The sequence below is a fragment of the Nycticebus coucang genome, chromosome 9 (genome assembly GCF_027406575.1).
Source record: "Nycticebus coucang isolate mNycCou1 chromosome 9, mNycCou1.pri, whole genome shotgun sequence".
Classification (NCBI taxonomy): domain Eukaryota; kingdom Metazoa; phylum Chordata; class Mammalia; order Primates; family Lorisidae; genus Nycticebus; species Nycticebus coucang.
In genome coordinates this window covers 23,701,552-23,726,984 of record NC_069788.1, presented here as the reverse complement: position 1 = coordinate 23,726,984, position 25,433 = coordinate 23,701,552, and the positions used below count along the sequence as shown (strand labels likewise).

Here is a 25,433-nt window from a genome sequence, read left to right as displayed (position 1 = left end):
GAGCTGGAAAGGGCTCCAATGTTAGGCTAACATTTGATGGGCAGCAATCGGGAGTTAGTTATTCAAGGCTTTTGAGAAAGGCGTCGACCTGCTCAGGGATATCTTGTAGCAGGATTAAGTTCGTAGCGCTGCATGGGGAAAATTCCACAGGGAAGATATAAAGAGGAGCTACAGTTGGGGGCAGCTTCAGCAGTAACAAAACAGTGAGGACTGCTGGGGCCGAGGACTCCTCCACTCCTTAGTCATCTGGGGAATGAAAGTAGAATTAGTTACAGGGTTGGGAAGAGACCAAAGGAGTTGGTAAAAAGTTACCAGATATGGTAACAACTAACTACCCTGTTTCCCCGAAAATAAGACAGTGTCTTATTTTAAGGTGTGCTCCCAAAGATGCGCTAGGTCTTATTTTCAGGGGACGTCTTATCTTTCTTGTAAGTAGGTCTTATTTTTGGAGGATGTCTTATTTTCGGGGAAACGGGGTACATAGGCTTTTCACATTTAAATTCGTTTAAATTAAATAAAATACAAAATACAATCCCCTCAGTTGCATCAGCCACATTTGCAGTGCTAAGCTGCCAGGGGAGACTAGTGGCTACCACACTGGACAGTGCAATTACAGAACATTCCCATCACCTTAGAGCAGTCTAGTAGACAGCACAGCTTCAGGGGCAGGAACAAAGGACAAAGGAAGGAAAGGATCCAAAGATTCTGAAAGAGGTCAGAATCTTTTGTTGAAAATAAAAGTGAGAAAAAGATAAGCAAAGCTGGAAACTGAGGGGACTCTGAACACAGCTAGAAAACTGGAGGTCAAGATATGTGATGAGGGCTCAGCACCCGTAGCCCAGCCTGACCCTGCTATACAACGATGGCAACTGCAACATAGCCAGGCATTGTGGTGAGCATCTGTAGTCCCAGCTACTGGGGAGGCTGACACAAGAAAATCGCTTAAGCCCAAGAGTTTGAGGTTGCTGTGAGCTATGACGATGCCACGGCACTCTACCAAGGGCGACATACTGAGACTCTGTCTCACAAAAAAAAAAAAAAAAGAATACGTAATGAGGCTGCTAAATGAAAAAGCACAGGACAGCAGAGAAGGAGATTATGAAGAGTATTTACATTTAAGTAATGGGGAGAGGAGAGAACACAGGTGATCAGGGAGGTGGCAATGGGTCCAGGATAATTTTGTCCCCAAAACTAAAGGAAGAGAGAAAGGGGAAAAGGTTAATGGTGTCAATTGCTTCAGAAAGGATCACGTAAACCAAGACTGATGAGTCCTTGAGTTTACTGAAGAGAGGTCCCTGCCAAACTCTGAGTGAGCAGAGGCAGTCCCACAATGAGGGGAAGGAGGAGAGAAAAGGTAGACGCAGGAAGCACGGGTGAGTCTTCAGAAGTGTGGCCCTGCGTTCCTCCCGTGCCTGGCGGCGCTCTCTGCCTAGTGGGCTGTCTGGCCACACAGGCCCTACACGTGTCGTTGATCTCACCATCTCACAGCAGGTACTAGCTCCTCTTCAAGTCTCACACTCAGAATTCAGATGAACTCATCCCTGGACACGGGCCCAGGTTTCTAGGTGCCTCGTAAATGTTTCCATCTGGGTGCTTCCAACAGTCACCTCAAACTCAAAAAAAGCTAAATCTGTAATCATCTTCTCATTCTCAATAGCTGTACTTCCTCCCGGGGTCAAATCTCATCACCCAAGTAGTAAACCCAATTCTCTTCCTAGATAGCAGCCTCTCTAAGGCTTCTTTTCCACCTGCAAATTTGACCATCAAGCCATGATAATTTTACCTACTTAATATTTTTTAAAAGCTAACTTTTGCTCTGATCAAAATTTCTGGATCGCTGCAGGATAATCTCTCACTTGGATTAAAGACTCCTACTGTGCTCCCGTCTCCAACCATTTCCCTGTTATGAGTCCCAGTATGTCTTATCTAAAATACATATCTGACCATGTACCACTTCACGATTTGAAACCTTGCAGTAGCTTTCATAACAAAGCCCAGGATGTGAGCATGTAATAAAAGGTCCAGTCAAATCTATTTCCTAATTCTATTTTTACTCTCATCTTTTTTCTGCTTTCTCTTCCAGAAATGTCCAACAAAACAGCTATTTCTTAGCTATTTATTATAGCGGGACCCAATGCCTTAACATCACCACATATCAAGCTTCTCATGGAACATATAACCTCTATCATCTAGAACCTGGCTCTTAATCACCATTTAATACTCAGCTGGGAAACCCTCCTTAACTCTCCTCCTCACTCCGAGTTTCATTACGTACTCCCCTGCCCTCCAGGAGGTTCCTAGATACCCTGTGACTAGTATTGGATTTATTTGACTATCCCATCCAACTATCACCATCTTGAGAACTAAGGAATTCCTCCTTTTCAGCTTTCTATGATCAGTGCCTACAGCTCTCCAATAAAATTTTCTGATTAAATGAATGAATAAGTAACTAAATGAAGGAGCTAAGTGTAAGACCTCAACAGGGCTTCCTCTACTTCAGTATCATTTATTGTTATTTAAAATAAATGCCCAATGCTAATGGTAAAAATTTCCTCAACTAATCATAATCCAGGAAACAGTGGTGGCCCATGCAGGTGGCCCCAGCATACGTGGAAAGGCCCCCAAACTATGGTGGACATGCTGTCTGAATCCTGCAGTCCCTACAGCTGTGTCAAGGTGCCAGAGGAGCCTCATCAGAGTGGATCTGTTCAGGACATTTTCCTAGAGATTTAGTCACAGAAAGTCTAACAAATCCCTTAAGACATGAACATTATCTTTAACCAAATTGAAGGTTAGGCTATAGGAACAGTTCATTCACATCACAAGGTCATATAGCAGATGAAATAAATTTAAGGGCACCACCGCCTTAGAATGTGACCTTAGAATGTGAGTTGACTAAGGGCAAAGTCAGGGTTTTTACATCTTTGTATCTCCACAAAAGCCAGCACAAAAATGTTTATAAATATACATACATATATATATATATATACACATATGTGAAAAAATACCTTAGAAATAGGTTATAAAAAAGACATCTCCTCTTCACTTCTTTTCAAAGCAATCCATGCCTTTACTTTTGATGATCACATTCAAGAGAGTTCATAGTTTTAATTCCTAACATGTACCCAGTTATAACTTAATGACAATTGTGGTTTACAGTGCCACTCTGAAACAAAACTGCAAATTCCGAGTATTCGCATAGGTATCTTATATTATTTTGAATGGATTTCCTTGAAATTAAAACAGGAAAGAAGCATTTGTGATAGGAAATACTGCGAGATTTACAACCTCTGTCTCCTTGCCTGGAGAAAGGAGAAAATGTGACAGAAAAATGTGAGGTCCATAAAGCTATGGTCACTTGTCCAGTTAAGTGACCTGACTTAACTTCACCCTAGGGACTGGTGCGAACTGGAAGGAGACACTGTCAGTCAACATACTCTGAGTCTAGAGGGCCTCTAGATTAGCCCCAGAATCCTGCTTTCTGTACCTCTTATGTGTGTAAAATCTTGTTTTAGCCACTGATTTCCCTGGAAGGGGCTCTTGAGGAATGTTATTATAGCCCAGCGGTATCAGACTATTGACAATAATGTTAACAGTTCCTTGAATAATAATGTTAACAACAAGACACTATTGGAAATAATTATTTCAAATAAAATAACTGGGTGTCCCAAAATTACACGTATTATACAATAGAATTTAAGTAGAAGATATAGTGTGTTACATGTGGAAAAGACTGACTTTTATAGTAGTGTTATTGTTAAAAGTAATTGTAAAATGTTGTTAATAAAAATGAAAAAGTGGAGACAACCTAATCCTCATAAAAATTTATCCTTGACGTATCTTGAGATATTATGCAGCAAAGGTTTATACATGTGCCAGGAACAACTTTATACAAGTAATTTTTAAAATTGTTCTGTAGCTTAATTGGAATTTATTTTCGTCTGAGATGTCTCTCTCATTTTTATATTCTTTAACTGCCTTAGGACTATAGGAGCCTTTTTCCATAGCACTTACCAAATACGTTCTTCTATTTTAAAATTAATACATGCATCTACTTAATTAAAAAGTCACATCATTCTAGCATTCATTTGGGTTTTCTTTCTTTTTCTTTGCTCTAATTATATAAAAATTATTTTTATAGAGGATATAATCAGTTTCCTAATATAGCTCTAACTTTAAATATATTTCTATTTTATATATTTCCCATATTAAAATACCAAATTTGCTAATTAAATGTAATACAGGCGATCTTAATCATTTTAAACTAGTGGTAATTCCTACCAAAATAATGGCCTTAATGTATCTCTGCCCCCACCACAGATAGTGTCCTTGAACACTTAATTAAATGGGAACTGAAAACTTAATTAAAGCAGATCTGTTTCTGTGCTTGTGGAAAAGAGGAAGAAAAATAAAAACAAAGACAAAAATCCAGGACTGAAAATGCACATGTGAAGGCAGGAGGCCTTCAGGTGAATGTCTGGGAAGGCTGCATCAATCTGGGGATGCTGATCTGGCCCAGGGCACCTCCCCGGTGTCCACTGAGGGACTGCATAACTGCATAATATGAAGAGGATAGAGGTATCATCTTTACTTCCGTGCCCTCCCCGTCCCTCCTTTCGGCCTGCTTCCACCTCCTTTACAGGCCCTCTGCTGGGCCTTACCCAGCCACATTTCACCCCAGGTAAGACTTAGTGTTCTTCCAGCCAGAAGTCACTGGTCTCAGCCCATGCCTGACTTCAAGCTTGCCCAATAAGCTTATAAACATGGCAAAGAAGATTTTGACTCTTTAACTAACATGCGATTAAATTCTGAAAGGCAGTTGTTTAATCAGTAATTAAGCTACTATTACTCATTGCTAAAAGGAATCACAGAATAAATTTATGAAATAATGAAACTTTTAAACTGTACAATAATTGGTTGTACTGAATAAGAATAAACTATTCTAAACTTTCTTCCCCTTTACCTTAAAGTTAAATATGCTTTAAATTTAAAAAATAAATTAAGAGATTTCCTTTGCCACTGTAAGCATGAAAGAAACCCTCCCTGATGATGTAATTCCGACATAATACGTATTTCTGGAAGAGCAGAAAGGCTTTCTGAGAACTATGCTAGGTAATAATTGAAATTTGTGTCTCTATGAATTATGGGACACTCAATGTGAACTCTACTCCTGGTCCTTAGAACACCCAAATATGACAGTGACATCCCTTCTTCCCTTCCACCTGCCCATTCTTGAACAAATGCTGAGTCCCTACACTGCGCCAGGTAATGTTCTAGATGATGTGAAAACAGCAATGAAAAAAACAGACACAAACATCTGCCCTCTGAGCATAATTTTAATGGAGGAGAAAAACAATGTGAAAAATAAATAAATATAAAGTGGCCTGGACAATATTGGGTTTTCTGGGGTGGGGGGTAGAGGGGATAGTAGAATGCAGGTGACAAACCCTCACAGCAATGTCAAACCGGTTAAATGATAGCATGGGGCTGTGAGGGTGGGAATGAATGGACTGTAGAGAAATAGTCATAACTTCCCTTGGAGGGAGAAGTACACTTTCACATTGTTCTTCCCCTACCTTAAGTGAAGCTTTCACAAAATTATGGGAAACAGTAATCCTTTCAGGAAGACTATTGAGAGGTTGGATCTCTCTCTCTCTCCCCTTACCTTGGTCTCTTCCAGTTGTCTTTGCAGATTTTGGGGGTCTACAGCAACAGGCTCAGATAAGTGTTTGCTTGCTGTGGCCTCACAGGCCTGGAGGCTGGAAATGAGCCCGCGTGAAGCATCTTCATAGTGTTGGTATTTATCCACCAGATCTTTAAGATTATTTCCAAGAACATTGCACTAAAAATTAAAAGAGAAAAGGGGTAGGAGATTAAAACCTATTATTTTCATTTGCATTAAACAATTTTACAGCCTGTGATCTAACTTGGAAAAAAACAGACTTCAAAGTTTACGAAATCTCTTGTAAGGGGCTAAGATTTTCTTCTTTATATGAAGAAATATTCTCTAAGAAGACAAAAGAGTAGCCTTAAAAATAGGGAGAGTGTTCTAGATTTTACCAACTCAAAAATCAAAAACGTATTTACAAGGGCTAATTTTTAAACCAGAATGAAGGCTAAAGATATCAATCATCATAGGAAACAGATCTGCCACGCCCATTGCCAGTGGGCTTTATACAACCTGTGTACAGATACGCATTGGATGGACAGTTTTAAAGGTGCTTGGTAAATTTTTTCTCCATATTGCACAAGATTAACACAAGGAAGGCCGTCTATTTGAATGAAGTAATGCCCAAGAGACGATAATGGTCTTCAAATCTTTCTACTTGGTAAGTCTGTTCAGTTTATGATGCAAACAGGGGAACATATTCTTAGATTTTCTTTTTAAACAGAACCCTTTTACTTGTCGTCCACAGAAGTAAAAGAAGAAAAAAAGTCTGTTGGTCATTACGTATTAAAATAATATACTGATCAAATACCTGTAAAACAAGTACTTGTAGTAGTTGTGAACAGAACAGCCTGAGACGAATCTTCGGTTCCCAAGCTTGAGAGGCTGCAAACTATTTTTGCTTCCTCAGTACACAAATGCCATCTGGTGGTCAGACTGGATATGAACATGTTCTAGAGCTGCGGTGTCCTGAAAACCACTCTCTCAAAACTGAGTAAATAAAATACCTTTAAGCCTCTATCTTAAAGCGCATTCTTTAGAAGTCAACAAAGATGAATAAAACCAAGGGAGGTGTCAGAAAACTACCTTTTTTCCCTGCTTCTGGTTTAGATTTTCTTGCTTCTAATGCCAAAAGAAAACTTAAGAGGACAGAGTGAAGAGGACAGTCTCAGATTTCTCTGTCCTTTAAAAAATAAAATTACCTTAGAGTAGAGAGACCTGAAGCGGTCAGTGGCGTGATCCAGTTTGCTCTGAACTTCTCGGTGGGTGGCAGAGGTGTCAATATCAGCCTTACTGCCATCTCTCTTGCCGCAAGATTTGGCAGCTTCTAACACTCTGTTTCCAGAAATGGTGATGTACCTCAGGTCGCCTTTGTGAGAAATGACGTCTTCTGAGAAACTCTTCTGCCTCTTCAGTTTGGTCATTAAGCCACTGAAGTCATCTGCGCCGGCCTCCAGGTTTTCCAGCTCTTGCTCCGACTGCTGCAGCCAGTGCTCAAATTCGGCATAGTCGGCGTCAAACTTCTCTAATTCTTCCTGCAGGGAGTGCGTGAGCTTCACCTTCTTCTCTGACTCAGCCAGGGCCGTTTCATAATGAGCTTTCAGTTCCTTCATGTTCCTCTGCAGCTTCTCTTTCTCCTCGGGAGAGAGATGGTGGCCTTGCTTGTCCAGCAAGGCTTGTGCGGACTGAGTGGCGATGATGACGGCTTGGTGCTGAGAGACGATCTTCTCGTGTTGGGCCTATGTAGAAAGAAACTGACGGTGACCTGCACGCAGTGACAGAATGACACTGTGACAGCTCCCTGTTGCTTCAGGACTGACAGGATTCAAAGATCCACAAAGGTTACAACTTGTTTCTCACTCCCCTTTTCAAGCTGCACAATATCCCCCTTTCCCAGATGAATTTCAGAATAGCAAGAACTGCATTTTGAGCACACTAATCTTATTTTTAAGGTTTCCAACCTTCACTAGAAAGCATTTAGATAATCACACGGGACAGATACTGGTTTTGCAAAATTTGGAAAAAATGTAACAAATTTCTGTTCCAATTCATAAGCATCTATCATTTGATCCCATTTTATTCACTGCTTCCTTACAAGCTATCCAAAAAGGACTACTAACGTTGGTACCTAAACGTTGAGCAAATAAGTATGTTATTTTTTTTATTAAGAAATGATCCTAGAAAAACACTGATGCAGAACGAAGAGTGTGTCATTTTAAAGCTATAAAAACATTTCAACAATAATTAAGTAAGAACACTGTGCATTCAGAGAGGCTCAACGGAAGTTAAAGGAAGATACGAAGAGAGTAGCAGAGGGAGCTGCTTAGCTGCACGGGGCCTCCGTTTCCTGCCTATGAAAATGGAGGTAATAACTCCTACCTACCCCGGGTTTGCTGTAAGGAGTATATGAGATCACATACTGCAGAGTCTAGCATATCCCAGAGATCAAATCCACCCTGCAGGCAGAAAGGCAAAGCTCCTGGATGGGTGTACTGTGAGCAGGTCACATATGCCCAGAGCTACTGGTCCCCACAGCCTTAAGAGGGCAGCAGGTGGCTAACGTCCCTTTCCTTCCAGCCATACAATCTCTTCGCATTCACCCCAATATGCCACACAAAGGTGGCAAAAAGGAAAATAATCCTTTGAGGCAACTTTCTCTGTTTCTTATAATAGTTTACATGCAGCCGGTAACAGAGCTCTTTCCACAACCTCTAACCTCTTTGCTACACTCACTCTTCTCCCCACCTTGGAAGATCCTCAGGACCTTTTTCTTATATTACTCTTTGTCTATAACATCTTTCATCAGTCATCTCCTTTAAGCCTTATTTAAACACTGAAAAGTGGCCTCCAACCCCACACTCAACCATCCTCTTCTAACTCCCCAATTTTTTTTCCCTTAGCACTCACCACCTTTTAACACCCCATCTAAATTAGTTCTTATCTGTGGGGCCAGGATAGGGAATCCCAAGAACCCAGAAAGGTGCTAGCACTCGGGGGCTGAGTACAAGGACTGTGTGCTGTGAAGTGAAAAGGAGTTAGAAGCACTGGTGTAGGGCAACTGCTCCCTCACTGCGTCTGCTCCCAATTAACCAGCTGACGATAGGCTCCTTAACATCGGGATCCTCAGGTCTGTAACAATGCCTGCAGCCTTATAGGCACAGTTTTTGATTAAATAATATTTCTCCCACAGACTATCTTTGGTATTTGAATTATATTCACATGCTAGCCTCCAGAGGAGCTTTGCACACAACAGCACGGACAGATATATAGAATACCTTGTAAATTATCAAATCCATCCCTTTCCTTTTACAGTTGAGGAATCTAAGGCGTAAGGAGGAGAATGGCTTTGCTGAAGACCCATGGCACAACTACTCAGAGCTAGAAATCACTGGTTCCGGCCGTTTGGCCATTTCTCCACTCTGCCCAGAGATGAGAATTTCCTAAAACATATTCAGATTCCTATATTCTTAGAGGTAAAAAGATCAGGAAGGAACACCATGACTAAAAACAAAGACTTTCCTGTGTGACACCTTTTACTGGTATTTTTTACTACTGTGGACAAGTTACTAACCTTTCTTGACTTCACTGTAACTGGCTCATAAAGTTCCTTTAGGAATTCATCAGATTTTTTTCATTTTAAGAGATCTGATTTTTCATAATAAGGTCCTCTAACAGTTCCTTGATATGATGACAGAGTGAACACTCCCACCCTTCTTCTGGAATAATTTATAGTTTCTATAAAAACCCCATATCCTATGCCAGAGATTCCAAAAACTAAGAGTGGGAGGGAAATAAACAGAACTGCCAAAGTTTCTAAAGTCCAGTTGTCCAACTACCAAAGGCTGAATATTGAAACAAAATTATCAGTTGTATGACACTCTTGAGAAATGGCTGTACAAAAGTTGCCCTTGTTCCTACAGTAGCATTAATGTGAGCTTTAACGATCATGCAGAGACTTTTTAGAATGACTTTTATACCTCTTCTTAACAACAGCTGTATAGCTGAGCTGAGCTGAGCTCAGGAGGAACTTAAGTGAAAATGGATTAATATTTAGCAGGGTGGCTGAGCACACGGCCTAATTTTAAGTCCCAACTTCACCCCTTACTAGATGTATTTAACTTGAGAAATCTCCTTTAATACTGCTACAGTTTCCCTATCTGCAAAATGAAAAACCAAAACCTAGAACAGTAATTGGGATGACTAAATTTGTTTAGACAGAATTCCTTGGAAGAGTGCCTGGCCCACTGCAATCGCTCTGTAACTGTTCTGTTTCACTTACACGGAGAATGCTGTATCTAGTGATTTATTTCTCATTATTCTTTGACTTGGTTAGAACTCTCACAATGACTTATAGTATTTGACATAATGATGAACCTAGAAAAAAATGGATTTTACTCTGTGGGGTCATTAAGGTTTGAAAAGATAACCAACGCCCTAGTTTGTTTCCACGTGACTGCTGGAAATAGAAGTGAACAATATTGTCATGTTTACAACACACCTTAACTTTCTGGTATTGCTGGTTCAGATTCTCCTCAGGGGTTTCAACTTGCCCATCAACATCAGTTTCCAACAGGTTGCCATTAACTTCATCCTCTTCTCCAATCATCGACTTGCCATCACTTTCTTGAAAATGGGTGCCATTCTGCTCAATGACCTCTTTGAGTCTCGTCTCTGCCCTTTCTGAGTCTTGGCCCACAGCTGACAGCCAGTGTAACAGGTTTTCTATTTTGGTTTTGCTCTCTTCCAGCTGCTTCACAGCTGCAACCTGGGCAGGGAAAGTTCACAGAGGGAATCTGAACATGGGCTGAGGCAGAGTTTCAAGACACTGCAAAAGCACAGAGATCATTTTAAAATAGAATAAGGATACTAAAAAGTGACACACGTGGAAAATTTAGCACACTGAAATTACACATTAGTGCAACAGGCAGTTTCTTTGAAGTTTTCTTGTGCTTAAAAATACATTCCGATAATTTTATAATTGATGGGTGATCACAAATTTCGTAAGTGGAAAGTAAGAGACTTTCCACTTAGGAAATTTGTGAAACGTAAGAAAGTCTTTTCTTAAACTTTAAGAAAAAGTTAAGCAAAGCCAACTCTATAAGCCTTTTGTAATATTTGGTCAATTATATATGTGCCTCTAGAAACCCAGAATTCCAGCCCTGGGTGCTAATCATTGTTTACCACCTGGTATCAAGTAATACATCAAGCAGCAGTTCAGCTAATCATTTGGACGTAGCAATAATGCGCCACGTATGTAAATAGGAACCTTTTCAGTTTCTTCTTTGATGGCTGTCGTCACAACTTTATCCAGCTCCTTTTTCGATTGTTCTGCTTTTAAATTGAGCTGTTCACACTTCAGCTTAGCTTCATTAAGCTTCTGTTCAATCAAAGCCTTGTCGTCACGTGACAGCTTCTCCCCACTCTCTTTTAAGAAGTTCTCGGTGTTTTTCACTATTTCTGCCAAAGCCTGTGCACGCTCCTGCATGTCGTTCTGTAACTCCTTGTAATACAAAAAAACCCCAAATTATTAGATTATATCTATTTTACTCTTCTGGAGTTGTAATTGTAAAAGAGGGCGTGAGCAGAGAGATTGAGAGTTTAGCACGTGTAGTCTGAACAGCATATTCAGTACGTTAATTTGAATTGGTTTATTTCAATTACAATATTTAATATAATTTAAAATCTCAAACAATATTAAAGAAAAGCATGAATTTTCATGTTTAACAAAAGAATATAATCTCTGAAACACTGAACACACTGAAGCATTCAGTACGTAGTCTGTAAAAATTTCTACACAGCAGCTAAATTTAAGCTTATAAATACAAGATAATATTTACTGTTTTAAAACCTTTATTTTTTAACTGGGTGCAGGAGCTCACTAGCACTCCTAGGTCTGGGAGGCCCAGGCGGGTGGATTGCTTGAGCTCAGGAGTTTAAGACCAGCCTGAGCAAGAGTAAGATCCTGTCTCTACTAAAAATAGAAACACTAGTCAGGTGTCATGGCAGGCACCGGCCACTCGGGAGGCTGAGGCAGGAGGATCACTTGAGCCCAGGAATATGAGGTTACTGTGAGCAAATTTGAAGCCACAGCACTCTACCTAGGGTGGCAGAGTGAGGGTCTGTCTCAATAAAATAAATATAAAAGTAAAATAAACCTTTATTTTCAACTATATATCTATTGCTCAGGATAAAAACAGTTTCCCCAGTGAAATAAGATACCTTCTTCATCTAAACACCAGCTTCTATAATAGCAATGTTTGTCTCTTTGCCCTGGCTGCTGGGAAGCTCAAGATTCAGATCCCTCTTGGGTAGTTCTAGCTTTTCTCTGTTGAGATTTCTCTATGTAATTTTCCTCTTCTTCTCCTCCTGTATTATGCATTTTAATTCTCTACATTGTATTATTTGAGTTTTTTTTATTTTTTGAGCCAGAGTCTGACTATGTTCCCCTTGGTAGAATACCGTGGCGTCACAGCTCACAGCAACCTCAAACTCTTGGGCTCAAGTGATTCTCTGGCCTCAGCCTCCCAGGTAGCTGGGACCACAGGCACCCACCACAACGCCCGGCTATTTTTTGTTGCAGTTGTCATTGTTGTTTAGCTGGCCTGGGCCGGGTTCAAACCCACTCCCTCAGTGTGTGTGGCCGGCACCGTAACCACTGTGCTATGAGTGCCAAGCCCTATTTGAGTTTTAATATTATTTTTCTCCATACGTTATTTTAATCCTTCTCAAATTTTTCTGATGAGTTTCTGAATCAAAAAGAATCCTATTTATTGGGCCATTAATATGTGACTTTAACTGTGCTAGTGACTTACACAATATTTACTTAACTTTTAAACTATGCAGCAACGGAAGAATGACCAATGGGGAAACTGAGGCTCACAGAGATTGAGTTATAAAGCTGGCAATAGATAGATAGATAGTCTGGCATAGGAACTAAGAGCTATCTAATTACAATGAGAATGTTTTCTCTCCTGACTCTAAAATAAACACATCTTTAACTGTCATTTTTGTTATTTGTTTTCATTTTCCTCCAATAGAAAGAAACAAATTGCAGAGAAAGAGGGAAGAAATAAGAAGGAAGTAAGAAGAGGAAGAACTCAAACTGATGGCTATTTTTCCTGATGTGCATGTGAGTAGGCTGGCCTTAAATGGATGCAAATTTTAATTTATCACACAGGTTATTTCCATTGTCAAACCACCTTTCTACCTTTTCCATTCAATTTTTCCTACCAAAATAGTAGGAGAAGAAAATATCCTGGCTTGCTTGAAGTTAGATATCTAATTTTCAGCATAAAGTTTAAAGCTCAAGCTCATGCCTTGCTTCTGAAAAGGTAAAATTATTGGTATTCTTCAATAACCCTAACTGCCTTCCAAATGATAGTAATTAAACATGCACACAGAGCTGCCAATACAAAACCAAACTCTACCTCTTGCTTGGACTGGTACTTCTTTAACTCAACTGTGCCATCCCCAATCACAAAGGCTTCTTGGTGACCAATTAGCCGGTTTTCAGTCTGGGTGAGGAGATCGCATATGCCCTGGAGTTTTTCTCTGTATTCCTGCTGACGCTCTGCCACATCCTAAAGTGAAGATAAACCAAAACATCTTAAATGCCTGGTCGTAAAATCACGATTGTGACAGCTTCTCATTCAAACACATTTTCAAGTTTCCTGTAATAAGCTTTCAGAAGTATGCTGTAAACATGGTAGCAGTGGGGTACAGACAGAGCCGGGTGAGACAGAAAGTACAAGCTTGTTCCATGTATATGGACAGAGATCACGTTTAGATGAAACTGCTCAACAGAATACTGGCCATGCACATGTGTAAGAGATGGAACTTCTGACCAACAGGAAGAAACATCCCATTTTCTTAAGCTCTTGGAAACTGCGACACACAGAATTAATTCTGCAAAAAGACATCAAAAGAGAAGTTAGTCGTGATTTGTCAGTTAACATATTTGATATGTGCATACAGGTTATCATGCTAGAGAAAATGCCTTGTGCTTCAAGAAATAACAAAAGGAACGCTGCATGCAGTCTTTGACTTAATCCCTGTGCTGCATTCCCACCTCTTTACTCATTATTGCTATTAGCACTCTTACTATAATCTGTTAAATCTTGAAGATTAACTTAAAAGTCATTACTAATTACCTGCCTCTTTCCTTTTCCTATTATATGTACACTAATTATTCATTTGATAGCCATAGATCATGTTTAGTAAAAGTCAAACACATGCCAGGCAAGGTACAAAATGTTTGTTTGTTTTTTGGTTTTGTTTTGTTTTATTTTGACACAAAGTCTCATTCTGTTGCCCAAGCTAAAGTGCAACCTTGCCAATAGCAACCTCAAACTCCTGAGCTCAAGTCACCCTCCTGTCTTAGCCTCCTGAGTAGCCGTGACTATAGGTGCCTGCCACAATGCCCAGCTAATTTTTCTATTTTTAGTAGAGATGGGGTCTTGCTCTTGCTCAGGCTGGTCTCAAACTCCTGACCTCCAGCGATCATCCTGCCTCAGCCTCCCATAATGCCAGGATTACAGGTGTGAGCCACTGCATCCAGCCATAAAGTATTTTTTTAAATATGCATTTTTTTTTTTAACCAATGCTCACGAGACTACCAGGCTAGAACTATTATGATTTCCAATTTCCCAATAAGATAACTGACCTTCTGTGACTTGCCCTAAGTCACACAACAAATGAGTAATGCAGCTGGGATGTCAAGCCATGCTCTGAACTGCTTTGCCACTTCACCTCCCGGAGGAAAAGCAAACTCTTAACCCTCTTTAGCAATACATTTGCCAATTCAGTCCTTACATTTCTGAGTACATCCACATGTCCTACCCTTAGTGGAAAAAATTCAAGACTCTCAGCCAAAATGAATATTTTTGAGAGTCGGGAAAATTAAAATCAACTATAATATAGCATCATTATGGAAAGCGATAATCTTTAAATATTATATTATACCCTGTCCATTAAGGCCTTTCCAGAAAACCTTTCCTATCATGCTATAATCCCTAGGTGTCTGCATTACAGTTTCACACTAAAAGTAAAGAATTCCAACTCCACGAAGACAGGCAAACCTTCTGATCATCGAGATCTTGCTCTAGCTGTAACTGAGTCTCTAAACGCTCCACCTTGGTGGTTACTAATTCCTGTACATCCAGGAAGCACTTCTGAGTTGTATTTAAGAGCCTCAGCAGTTGTTTGTTTTGGCTGGGAGACAGATCTTGTGCATATTCAGAAATGAAGAACTGCACGTCAAAGGCCGTGGCTTCCAGCTGCATTTTGGTATGCCCAAGTTCTTTTACGACATTCTGTGAACAAAGTAGCACAGAAATGTTTATATTAACATAATGTATTTTAAATATGCTTCTTATATCAGTGACGGAAAGGTTTACTGACTTTTGTGTTATTCATCGAAGATCTATCATCTAGTAACAGAGGACAATAAATTATTTCAACACCAGGGTAGCTGGTATATTATAAAAAAGGTAAATACTCTCTCTAAGAATATCTTATGTTTGCCTGCCACATCATACTTAAAATGTAACTCTGACAAAAGGCAAATTTCCAGCTTAGGTACATTTAGCACATTGAAGGGAAACATCTACATTAAAATATTACATTCTAGTATTGACAACAGCCACAAAGTTGTGGTAACACCCAAGTAAGACTATGGGAAATTTGAAATATGAATTAAACGGGCCAGAATTTCAGTTTTCTGACTCCTAGGCTGGAAGCCTAACGGCCGGGCATGAGGCATCCTGTCCAAATTAAGAACTTGGAAAAAAAAATCCAGCACACCAAAAGTGACTAACATATAAATACAGTCATACACCGGGGAACAATGGAACAACGTTTCATCCAGCAACTGACCATACAGTGTGATGCTGGTCTCCTAAGGTTACTATACTGGACTTTCCCTGCACCCTTTCCATGTGCAGCTGTGTTTGGAGGCACACGGAGTTACAGCTGCCCAGGGCGTTTAGACTGTAACAAGCATGGCTGTGTCTTCCAGGCTTTTAGAAGCACAGTCTGATGTCATAGAAAGACAAAACTTCCTACTGGCTTGCATTTCTTAAAAGCATCCCCATCATTATGAGACACATGACCGTACTACTTATATTGTTGCGTATTTCTGTGACTATTTTATATGACTAATTACTACCGTTACACATTTATGTACCTATCATATAAATATCAACATCAATACGAATCTCGACACGTCAGCAGCAGTTAAGAGTTTGATAAGGCATTTGGGATCATAGCAGGATGGCAGCGTTAAGTTTCACAGCTGTAAACAAACATCTCTAGAGACAAAGAAAGGAAAGAATCCCTTACAGCCTTAGCAAAGTCATATTTTCTAAACACTTACTATATGAAATCTATAGGTATTTTAGATATACTATGTCATATTTATTTTGATACTTGCCTTGAGAAACTCCAAACTTTTCTTTACATGTTCAGTATCTTGAACACTCCCAATCTCAATATCCTTCACAGATTTGCTCTTCTCTGATATCCAATCGGAGAATGACTCAAGTTTATGCAGAAATTCTTCATGGGAAACTGCTAGTTTAGACTAGAAAATAAAATTATTCATTCATTTCTGTCTGTCCCCCAAATTTCAAGTCTTTGAGAATAGTGGTTCTGGTTTAGGGGTTTAATCTTATAAAACAAAAGGCTTCATCTTACGACTAAAATCTCAAATAATCGAATTTTCTTCAAGTATCAGAATTTGACATTTTATACCTACCATTTCAGAGTCAATTGCAAGCATGATCTGTTTCATTCTTTCTGAAGACACATTGCTGAGGGAAGAAAAGGAAGTCTGCAAATTCCGGAGGCTAACACCCAATTCCTCCAGTTGTCCTCTGGGAAAGTCACTGGGAAGTGACTTTAAGAAATCTTCTGCCAACTTCATGTCTTTTTTTAAAATAATAGCAATTGGAGCCAATCCCAATTCAAATGTCTGCAAAGAAATTTGCCTATTTAGATTTTCTATTTAGTAAAAAATACAAGCATAAACAAGAAACAAAACTAACGTGCTCTGCTTCTCTTCCCAAATCTAACATCAGCTGACCACCATTTATAAACAGGCAGCAGACAGCCCTTACCTCTAAGTGTTTTAACTGATTCTTCAATGCTTCTAGATTGTTATCCAGGGACGCCTGGTTGTCTAAGGGGGGTTGCATATCTTGAAGCAAAGCCAAATACTCATGCATTTTTTCAGTGTGCTGTAAACACTGCTGTAACTCACTGGAAAACTAAAAACAAATTTGGACAATTTTACTTCAATAGCCTTTATACCGATTTTTAAAACAAAAAATACAGCAAGTGTTTCATGCAGGTATTTGAATATGAAAATGTCAACTTACTTGTCCCATTGAGTTATCTCCAGAAGTTTCTCGTTTTGACTCTGAAATACATTCCAAATGGTTTGGGGAATTATTACATAGATCCTCGAGCTTCTCACTGCTGGGCAATGCTGATCCACACCCAGCAGAACTTTCTAGGCCAACTTCTTTTATTGTTTGTAAATTAAGGGAACAGTAGTTTCCTTCTTTGCTTTTAAGATCACCAAGAATGTGTGGCCTTTTTTCCACGGTCTCAGAAGTAGCATATACTTTTTGATTCAAGTCTCCAACCTGTTCTACTTTTTCTGAATATCCATCAGCAAACAGCTTGTAGAAAATATTTTCAACTTGCAGTGGAAGTACTTTGGATGCAATACCTCTTTTCCCTAGGTCATACTCCAATTGAGTTAATTCTCTCATCAATTCAAATGCCCCTGGAATCTTTTGGCTATGTTGACTTTGCTTCAGCAGAGCAAGGAGAAGCTCAGACTTGAGATTTGCAATAGAATCATCTCCACTCTCTGCTTTTAGTTCTGATGAGATACTAACAGGGGAAACGCCTGTATAATCACTGATCTTAGAGTCACTGGGTATAGCAGACGCTTCATTTACCAACTGTGATGTGCTAATCCTTTTAATTAAGTTTTGAATTAAAATTCTACTGTCTGCACAGGCTGAAGTTTCTTCAATCTCTTGAAGATCCGTATGACTCTCTTTCAACCTGCTTTTTAGAATATCCTTTACATCCTCAAGAAATTCAGATAATTCAGAAATCTGAACCTCTTTTCCTTGGGGTCTTGGAGACAAGGCTTGTTCCTTTGGTGGCTGGTGCTCAATTTTTTCTTTCTCATCATTTATTTCTAAGTATGAGTAGTCACTACCTAACATACCACTGGTGTTATTTCTACAGAGCTCTGACCGCACAACACCTTTTCCAAGGTCTTCCACCATTTTTAGAGGTAAGATGGAAAGTGTGGCTTCATTACTTTCTAGTGCGAACGAAATTTCTGTTCCTTCTTCTGAGATACTTTCTTTAGTATGAAGATCGTTAGGTTGCACCATCTCATTTAGAGGTAAGTCTTCTTGGATACAAGTTGAGCTCTCTTCTGTATCATTAACTCCTAATCGTAAATGTTCTTTTGTGGGAGGGGCAGCTATTAAAACACAGCTTGGGATATCTTCATTTGGTGTTGGCAGGTCTCTTGCTTTTGTATTTTTAGCACTATGTTTTAAATACGTAAACAAATCAAGGTCTTTTTCAGGGCCATCAGAGAATACATGTTTCTCAGTATGTGTACTCCCTTCAAATGATGTGACGTCCGAAGTAACACCATCACCAATCACTGTGGAAGCTGATGCGTCAAATATTTCTTCAAGATTCTCAGATGGAACGGGACTTTTACTAATCATTGCCTGTAGATTCTCTGGTTCATCTGCAAGAGGTGCAGCTGCTTTTTTAATCCTTCCTTTCTGAGTAAGTTCTTCATCGTTTGCGATTTGTGGAAATGGACTATTAGTTAAATTAAGACAATCCCTTGTAATTTTACTAGGTAAAAGTTTGAGATATTTATTTTCTTCTACCAAGCCTTCTGCAAGCACTTCTCTCTCATCCAGGTTTGTCTTCTGAACTGACGTCTCATCTTCTTTCGGTGTAGCACTTTTGCTGACTCTCCCTCTGACGTGACCTCTTCCATTTCCTTCACCATCACTGTCAGTGACAAAGGCTAGGGATGAACGATGGCTTCCCTCAGCAGACTTCCCTATTAAATCAGGCTCAGAATAGATGACTTTATCAAAAGATGAGTCAACTGTAGGTTTTACATTCTCAAGATACTGATCTCCACCTTTCACAAGATCAGTATATTCTGGCTCTAGAATCAACTTAAACTTTATGTTTATTAGATTATCACTTAATTCAGAAGTTGAACTGATATTACTACCTGAACTACTTACAGGGCTAAAGTCTTTTTCAGATTCAGCCTCTTTAATGACAGGTGGCACTACATGCTTTAGTGTCATCTCATGATTCAACACATCTTCTTTGCTTTTACCAAAAATCTCAGTTGCACCTTCTGGAATGTTGCTTCTTTCTGTAACTAAGCTACTCATATTACTTGATTCTGGCTGTAAAACACTTGCACTTTGCTGTTTTTCTGAAAAACTATAATCATGCATTTTATCCGGGAGAATCATTTTATTAACACCCTGACTTTCATCACTGTTCTCCTTTTCCTCTCCAATGGAAGCACACAACTGGACACCCCTATCTTCAGCCTTGTCTTGGCACCTGGGCTTTTTCTTCTCACCTCCCATCCCTCCTCTGCCTTCTCCTTCTTCAACACCAACGTCGTCATTACTCTGGTCATCAGAACCACCGTTGTCATCATCCTGATCATTACTGTCACACATATAATCTCCACAACTTTCTTCACTTTGCACAGAATCGAAATACTCAGCATCAGATTGACTTTCTTGTCCAGTTACATACTCTTCTTTTCTTTCTCTCCAACTGCCAGTGTCATCGAATTTTAATGAAGCACTGAAGCTCTCCTTCTTTCCTGCAATTTCATAATCAGTCAATGAGTCAGACTCATCACCTTCAAGGGTATTTGCGCATTCCCCTTCAGTTTCCAGCAACCATTCATTCCCTTTGTCTGAGCTAAACCAATCCAGATGCATCCTTTGACTAGAATCTAATTCAGCTTTCTCGGTATCTATAAGAAAATCCTGAAGACACTGTGCTTTGCCTGTCACACTTAAGTTACCAATTAGTCCCTCCTGAGGAACCACAGAATTTTCATCCTCTTTTGAAACATCATAAAAAACATCAGCTGGAGGAGTCATCCCATCATTTTCCTCCTGCAGTGTGTCATAGTCCTCAGGCTGCAGACAATCCCTATCGTCACCTTCAAGAAGCAGAGAATCGTGGTCATCATCTTCAAACAAGGGGGTATCGTAAAAGTCATCATCACTCTCAGTGTCTGTTCCTGTGTCACTCTTCTGACTGTCCAGCAGTGACGTTTCATAGTCATCAGCACTGACAGTTTCTTCAAGCAACAGTGTCCCACAAGCAGGACCTGCACAGGGGTGCTCTTCTAACTCAGCCTCACTTTGCTCATCTTCAGGTTTCTGCTGAGAAGCAGTGTGTATTTTTTCATCCTCACCAGAAGTACACGACATGTATTTATCACTGTGATATTGCACTTGAGGATTCCTACTAGCAATATTTAAAGCTTCAAAGTGCTCTCCCTGCAAACTGATGTTAATAGCTGCAATTCCAAGAAACTGGTCTTGAAATCTTTCTCCCATTGTATGACCCAATAACATGGTTTGGTCATTACAGGGCAATGCAGAGGTGTCAGGTGTATGTCCTCCACTTTCTGGGGTATGTGCCTCATTAAAACCTCCCATACTGTGCCTCAATTTATCATGACTTAACAAGGCACTTAGCCTGGGGGAATAGTCAAAGATAGAGGAATCCTCGTTTGTATTTTCTTCATTCTCTGTTTTGTTCAGATCACAGAATCTACCCGTTTTTGATTTCACAGTAGGATTTGTTATCAAATCACTTGCAAAGTTTTTAATGTCTTTAGAATGACTATGTTCATTTGCATGTTCTCTTGTGTCAACTTGACTTTGATTTTTACAGTGTTCAAGTATATACTCAGAGTCAGGTCCAAGCACTCTAACTTCTGCAAGTTCAGTCTGTGTTAAATAAGACATAGGATTAGGATTGTTAACTTTATGATCAATTGATACTATATTTGCTGGGCTCTCTGACTGATAAAATTCACTACTCATGATGTGATTTCCCACCTCATGAAATTCTTCATCTGTGGCACAGTTTTTATTTTCAGGGATCTCTTTACGTTTGGGTTCTCTGCCATGATATGTATCGAAACTACTTGGGGAAACTGTACATTCATCCTTTTTGTTATGTGGAACATTATTTAGAAATGTGCCAGGGAATTCTGTACTACAGCCTTCCAGCAGCATACCAACAGCCTCATCCAAGTCTCCATCGTACAGCAAAAGCCTCTGCCCTGTGTTTGCATCCATGTAGCTATTTATCATCAAGTAAGACAGGAATAATTTTTTAGTTTGTTCTGAGCTCTGAGTTGCCACTGGCTCTTCTCCATCAAAAACATCCTCTTCTTGCCTATAATCATGAACCGTTGATGGCTGGAATTTACAAAAAGAGAGCCATCTCCGGGCATTTTTACAAGTTTCTACATCTCCTAAGTCTGGCATTTTATCAGGCAGTATTATATTTTTTAAAATCAATGCTGTGCTATTATCTATAATTCCCAGCTGTTTAGCAACATCCAAACCAATGACTTGAGAACTTTCAGGGATATAAAGAGCAGCTATCTTCTGCCTGCCATTCAGGATTTTGTAGGCCAATTCATTTGTAATCAACTCTTGCTGCAAGGATGAAGATGTGGGAAATATTTCACCAGAGTGGGGCCAGATGAGTCCAACGTAGCCTTGCTGAGCCTCCAGTACCAGCAGGGCACTACTAGACGTTATTAAATCACACTGGACTGCTTCATCTACCGTTAAGCGCTTGGCGGGGTTTGAGTGGATGATTCCACCAGTTTGAACCTGGTAGGTGAGAACACTGTTGGCAGTGTCTCTGTCAATAACCCCTTCTGCCACAGCTTCCTCAACGGTCATTCTCTGACCAGAGTTGCCATTGATCAGACCTCCAGAAAGAAGTTGTGCACCTAATAACCTAAACATGGTTTCACGATCTATGAGACCTTCATGGGCTGCTCTTAAAATGCTTATGCTTCTTCCACATTTTAATGTTATCCGACCTCCTTCTTGGGGTCGCACAGGTAGAAGCCACATTCTGGTATTTTCCTGTAAAACACTTCTTTGTACCATATCTGTTAGAGACACCTTCTCAGCGGTGCAGGGGTCAATGAGATCTTTGCACATATTTTGTCTTTCCAGTACTTTGGAAAATAATGCTGAGGAAATCAAGTTCTGTTGGAAAGCCTTCTGTAGGCTCAACTGTTCTCCTGTGGCTGGAATGACGAGAAAGCCTGTGGAGAGCAGTATCTCCAGAACTTTGATGGCCATGGGTTCTGATATCATGCTTTGAGCCAAGGCATCCAGTACTGGAATTGTAGCAGATGACACAGCAGAAATAATCTCCTTAGCTTCGTTTAGTTCTTTGAGTTGGCACAGAATTTGCTCATCAATAAGGCCATGACTTTCGGCATCTTTGAGCTCAAAGCACTTTTTTAATTCTGGTGAAATTAGACCAGAAATCATGAGCTGTGTCTCCAGCAACCTAATCCCTGTGTCATAGTCAATGAGGCCTCTTAAAACTGCCTGAAAGATGGAAAGGACTTCTCCAGTTTTCTGATCAATGGTGCCTGCAATCACTTTATCCAGCTGAAAGGAAAATACAAAAATTTCAGGTCAGTCTGTCAGACAAGGGTGGGCAGAGCTTCATGCAACTTAGTTTTGTTTTTGTTTTAATAAATAATACACTTCAACATAAAAATCCTCTACTTACCAAGGTGCAGCAATGCTGTGAATGTTAGGCAGCTCAAATGCACAAGTGATCTATGTCAGTGATCTATTCAACAGCACAGGATGTGATAAAAGCTTTGAAAACAACATGCATCTGTGAATTGAAAACTTAACACCGTGTATATTAACAAGGTTAGTGAAGACACACAGAGTAGATGATGATAGTGAGGAAACAGAACACATACCTAGAAGGCAAATCATGCTTTCTGCATTTGGGTGAGATTAGAGTCTAGTGGCATGAAAGAGAATATCAAACCCCATGCTATTGATGTTTACAGCATATGACTTCTTCAAACACGGTCAAAAACCAAACCAGAAAAATTGCTATATACCCCCAAAACGTGACAAATTATGTGGAAAGTATTCCCAGGAGTAACAAAATTAAATATAAAGATAACTTTTTGAATATTGAAAATTATATTGGGCAGGTTGATAAAGGTACAGTCAAATTTAAAAAATTTAAGTGCCAAACTTCAAGAAGACGGCAAGGCATCCTCACTATGATAGATGGCCTTGTGTTACTCAAGTAAGTCTCCTGAATATCTCTGAAAATCAAACCAACTCTTTAACACACCAATGCCACCTTTAAGGATGGACTTATAGGTCTTTTAAAACATATAACATGTAATATACTAGAAGAATGGCTTTTAAAGAGTAGAGTTAGAAACATGAATGATTCCTTTCTTTTTACATGCAAGGCAGAGATTAAGATGTCACAGAAACTGATGATCAGCAAGTGTAAGACTGCATTTAATAAACACCGAAATCTTCAAACATTTGAATAAACTCCATCCATGTTTTATCCACGTACAAAATTCAGTCATTTCTTTATTATTGACATATACTTCCACAGCCATGCAATAAAACTAAACTTCTTCAGGTAAACATTACCTTTTCCTCTACCTTTTTATCTCCTGAGGTTTGTGATTCTTGTAGTTGTTTCAGAGATTCACTGAATAATAAATTATAACCTTCTTGAAGAGTTTTCACTTGTTTTTCCAGTTCATTTCTCTCCTCATCTGTCATTCTAAAATAACCAGAAAGTATTAACAGGGTAGTGCAAGTCTTCAAGTGATAAAGATGATACATTAGGCTCACTTTGTCACATGCTTATAAAGTAAAATGCAGCCTCACATATATATTTCTCAAGTCTTGGCATGACTGTATAGTAATCTTTCCCTTGCCTGAGAACAGGACCGAAGGAAAGCTATTAACTAAAAATATACTGGCACTTCTCTACCATCCAAATTTCCAGAATAACAACTATTATTATCTGACAGAAGGAAACATGCTAGTGTTAGTCCCCAAATGGAAAAGGACCAATAAGGCACCATTTCTCAAGACAAATCTAGTTTCAACTTAAGGAAATTACCTGATTATCTAATACACAGTCATTCTGGAATAATCCTAAAGAGGTCATCTAAAAAGGGTTTAAGAAAAGAACAAACTCCTTCCCTGACACATTGACTGAAATACATAAAAGTGCCTTATTGCAAAAGGTAGGACCAAACTCTGAGAAACCAGGCTGCCATACGTCTCACCTAAGAAAATGAAGAGGATATTCACACATATTTTTCCAAAATGTTAAGTCTACCTTTCACTAGCTATTAATCCCTAACCTCTCTGAGCGTGTTTCCTTATCAAAAACGTATAAGGAAAATTGGTAAACTTCAGAGTTGTGGTGACAATTCAAAGTGATGGTTAATTAAGTTGCTAAGTTTATATTCGTTGTGTTACCATATTAAGGAGAATGTGATTAGTTTGTTTCATCTTATAAATCTCGATTAATTAAAACTTTCCATCTCCTTTTTGAAGAACACTTCCCTACTTTGCATCAAAGAGATCATGACAGCCAACATACTTGTCTCCATGTTTAGCCAAAAAAATCTGCATGGTTTGAAGTGCTTCAGATAACTGTTCCTTTTTGGTTGATATCTCCTCACTAGAAATCTGTAAAGTAAAGAAGTCACATTCAAATCCTTCCCTCAAAAAAACTAAACAATGCTAGCTTTTAAAAAACTAAACAAGTTTTAATCAAGACCCAAATGATGGATGGGTCTCCCTTCTGGATGACCCAAGTCAACAATCTGTCAGTTATTAGCAGTCTAGAAGCCCAGATAAGAAGAGTACTTGATTTAGGATGAAGGATTCAGGAAAGCTCCTCTCTAGATCCTTAATGCCATCCTTTTTATTAGGAAATAATCATACAACATGATATGATAGTTCTCACACTTGCCCCAACCCAAGCATAGATAACGGTGTCCTTAACGCCCACATGGCCCAATGTTCAGCACTGGCCCACATCATCCTCATACATCACAGAGATACATGAATGTGGAATACTTCTTCCAAGGAGCACCTTTTTCTCCCTTGGTTCCCAAGTACACCACTCCTTTTGAAAAAAATATGGTGAAAGTATTAATCTATAGGTACCCAAATCAAGAATAAATAACCTCTAATGCAAAGACCCTCCTTTAAAGGTTAGAGAAATGAAACTGATCTGTTCGGGGAAAAGCAAGAGGTCATAACACTTCCTCCTAATACTTCAGTGTTTCCCTTTGGAATCTTCCATTCAGAGATTAACTGCCATTCTTTTAAATGAGCAGAAATGAGAGGAAATGTTCCAGTGAAAAGATGTATTTTTTTCTCCTGTGTATTCTACTTAGGGCCAACTTAAAAATCTATTTTTCACAGTTACAGGTAATCATGAAGCCATAATGATTTTTGAAGAACACATTCATATCAAATTACCTTAAATTTCCTTTAACAAGAGGCCAAATATTCTTAGAAAGTCATAATTAAGGCCATTATCTGCATAAAAATAGTATCTCTCTACTTTGATGTGTATTAGGTCTAAATCTGAT

At 39.3% G+C, this 25,433-nt stretch overlaps 1 protein-coding gene across 31 annotated transcripts in view; it reads right to left on the bottom strand.

Moving 5' to 3' along the window:
* Window positions 1–25,433, bottom strand: part of DST (dystonin) — a 465,208-nt gene that overhangs the window by 126,695 nt on the left and 313,080 nt on the right. For 19 of the 31 annotated variants that reach the window (XM_053603761.1, XM_053603774.1, XM_053603750.1 and 16 more), the window contains 12 exons: window positions 24,431–24,519; window positions 23,461–23,596; window positions 17,044–22,428; window positions 16,783–16,932; window positions 16,422–16,637; window positions 16,098–16,247; window positions 14,746–14,979; window positions 13,096–13,248; window positions 10,935–11,168; window positions 10,167–10,433; window positions 6,871–7,407; window positions 5,666–5,842 (listed from right to left, as the gene is read on the bottom strand). In XM_053603761.1, the coding sequence (XP_053459736.1) occupies window positions 5,666–5,842; window positions 6,871–7,407; window positions 10,167–10,433; window positions 10,935–11,168; window positions 13,096–13,248; window positions 14,746–14,979; window positions 16,098–16,247; window positions 16,422–16,637; window positions 16,783–16,932; window positions 17,044–22,428; window positions 23,461–23,596; window positions 24,431–24,519 (7,728 nt within the window). The remainder of the gene's footprint in view (window positions 1–5,665; window positions 5,843–6,870; window positions 7,408–10,166; window positions 10,434–10,934; window positions 11,169–13,095; window positions 13,249–14,745; window positions 14,980–16,097; window positions 16,248–16,421; window positions 16,638–16,782; window positions 16,933–17,043; window positions 22,429–23,460; window positions 23,597–24,430; window positions 24,520–25,433) is intronic. The other 12 variants (XM_053603771.1, XM_053603767.1, XM_053603768.1 and 9 more) reach the window with 4 other exon arrangements.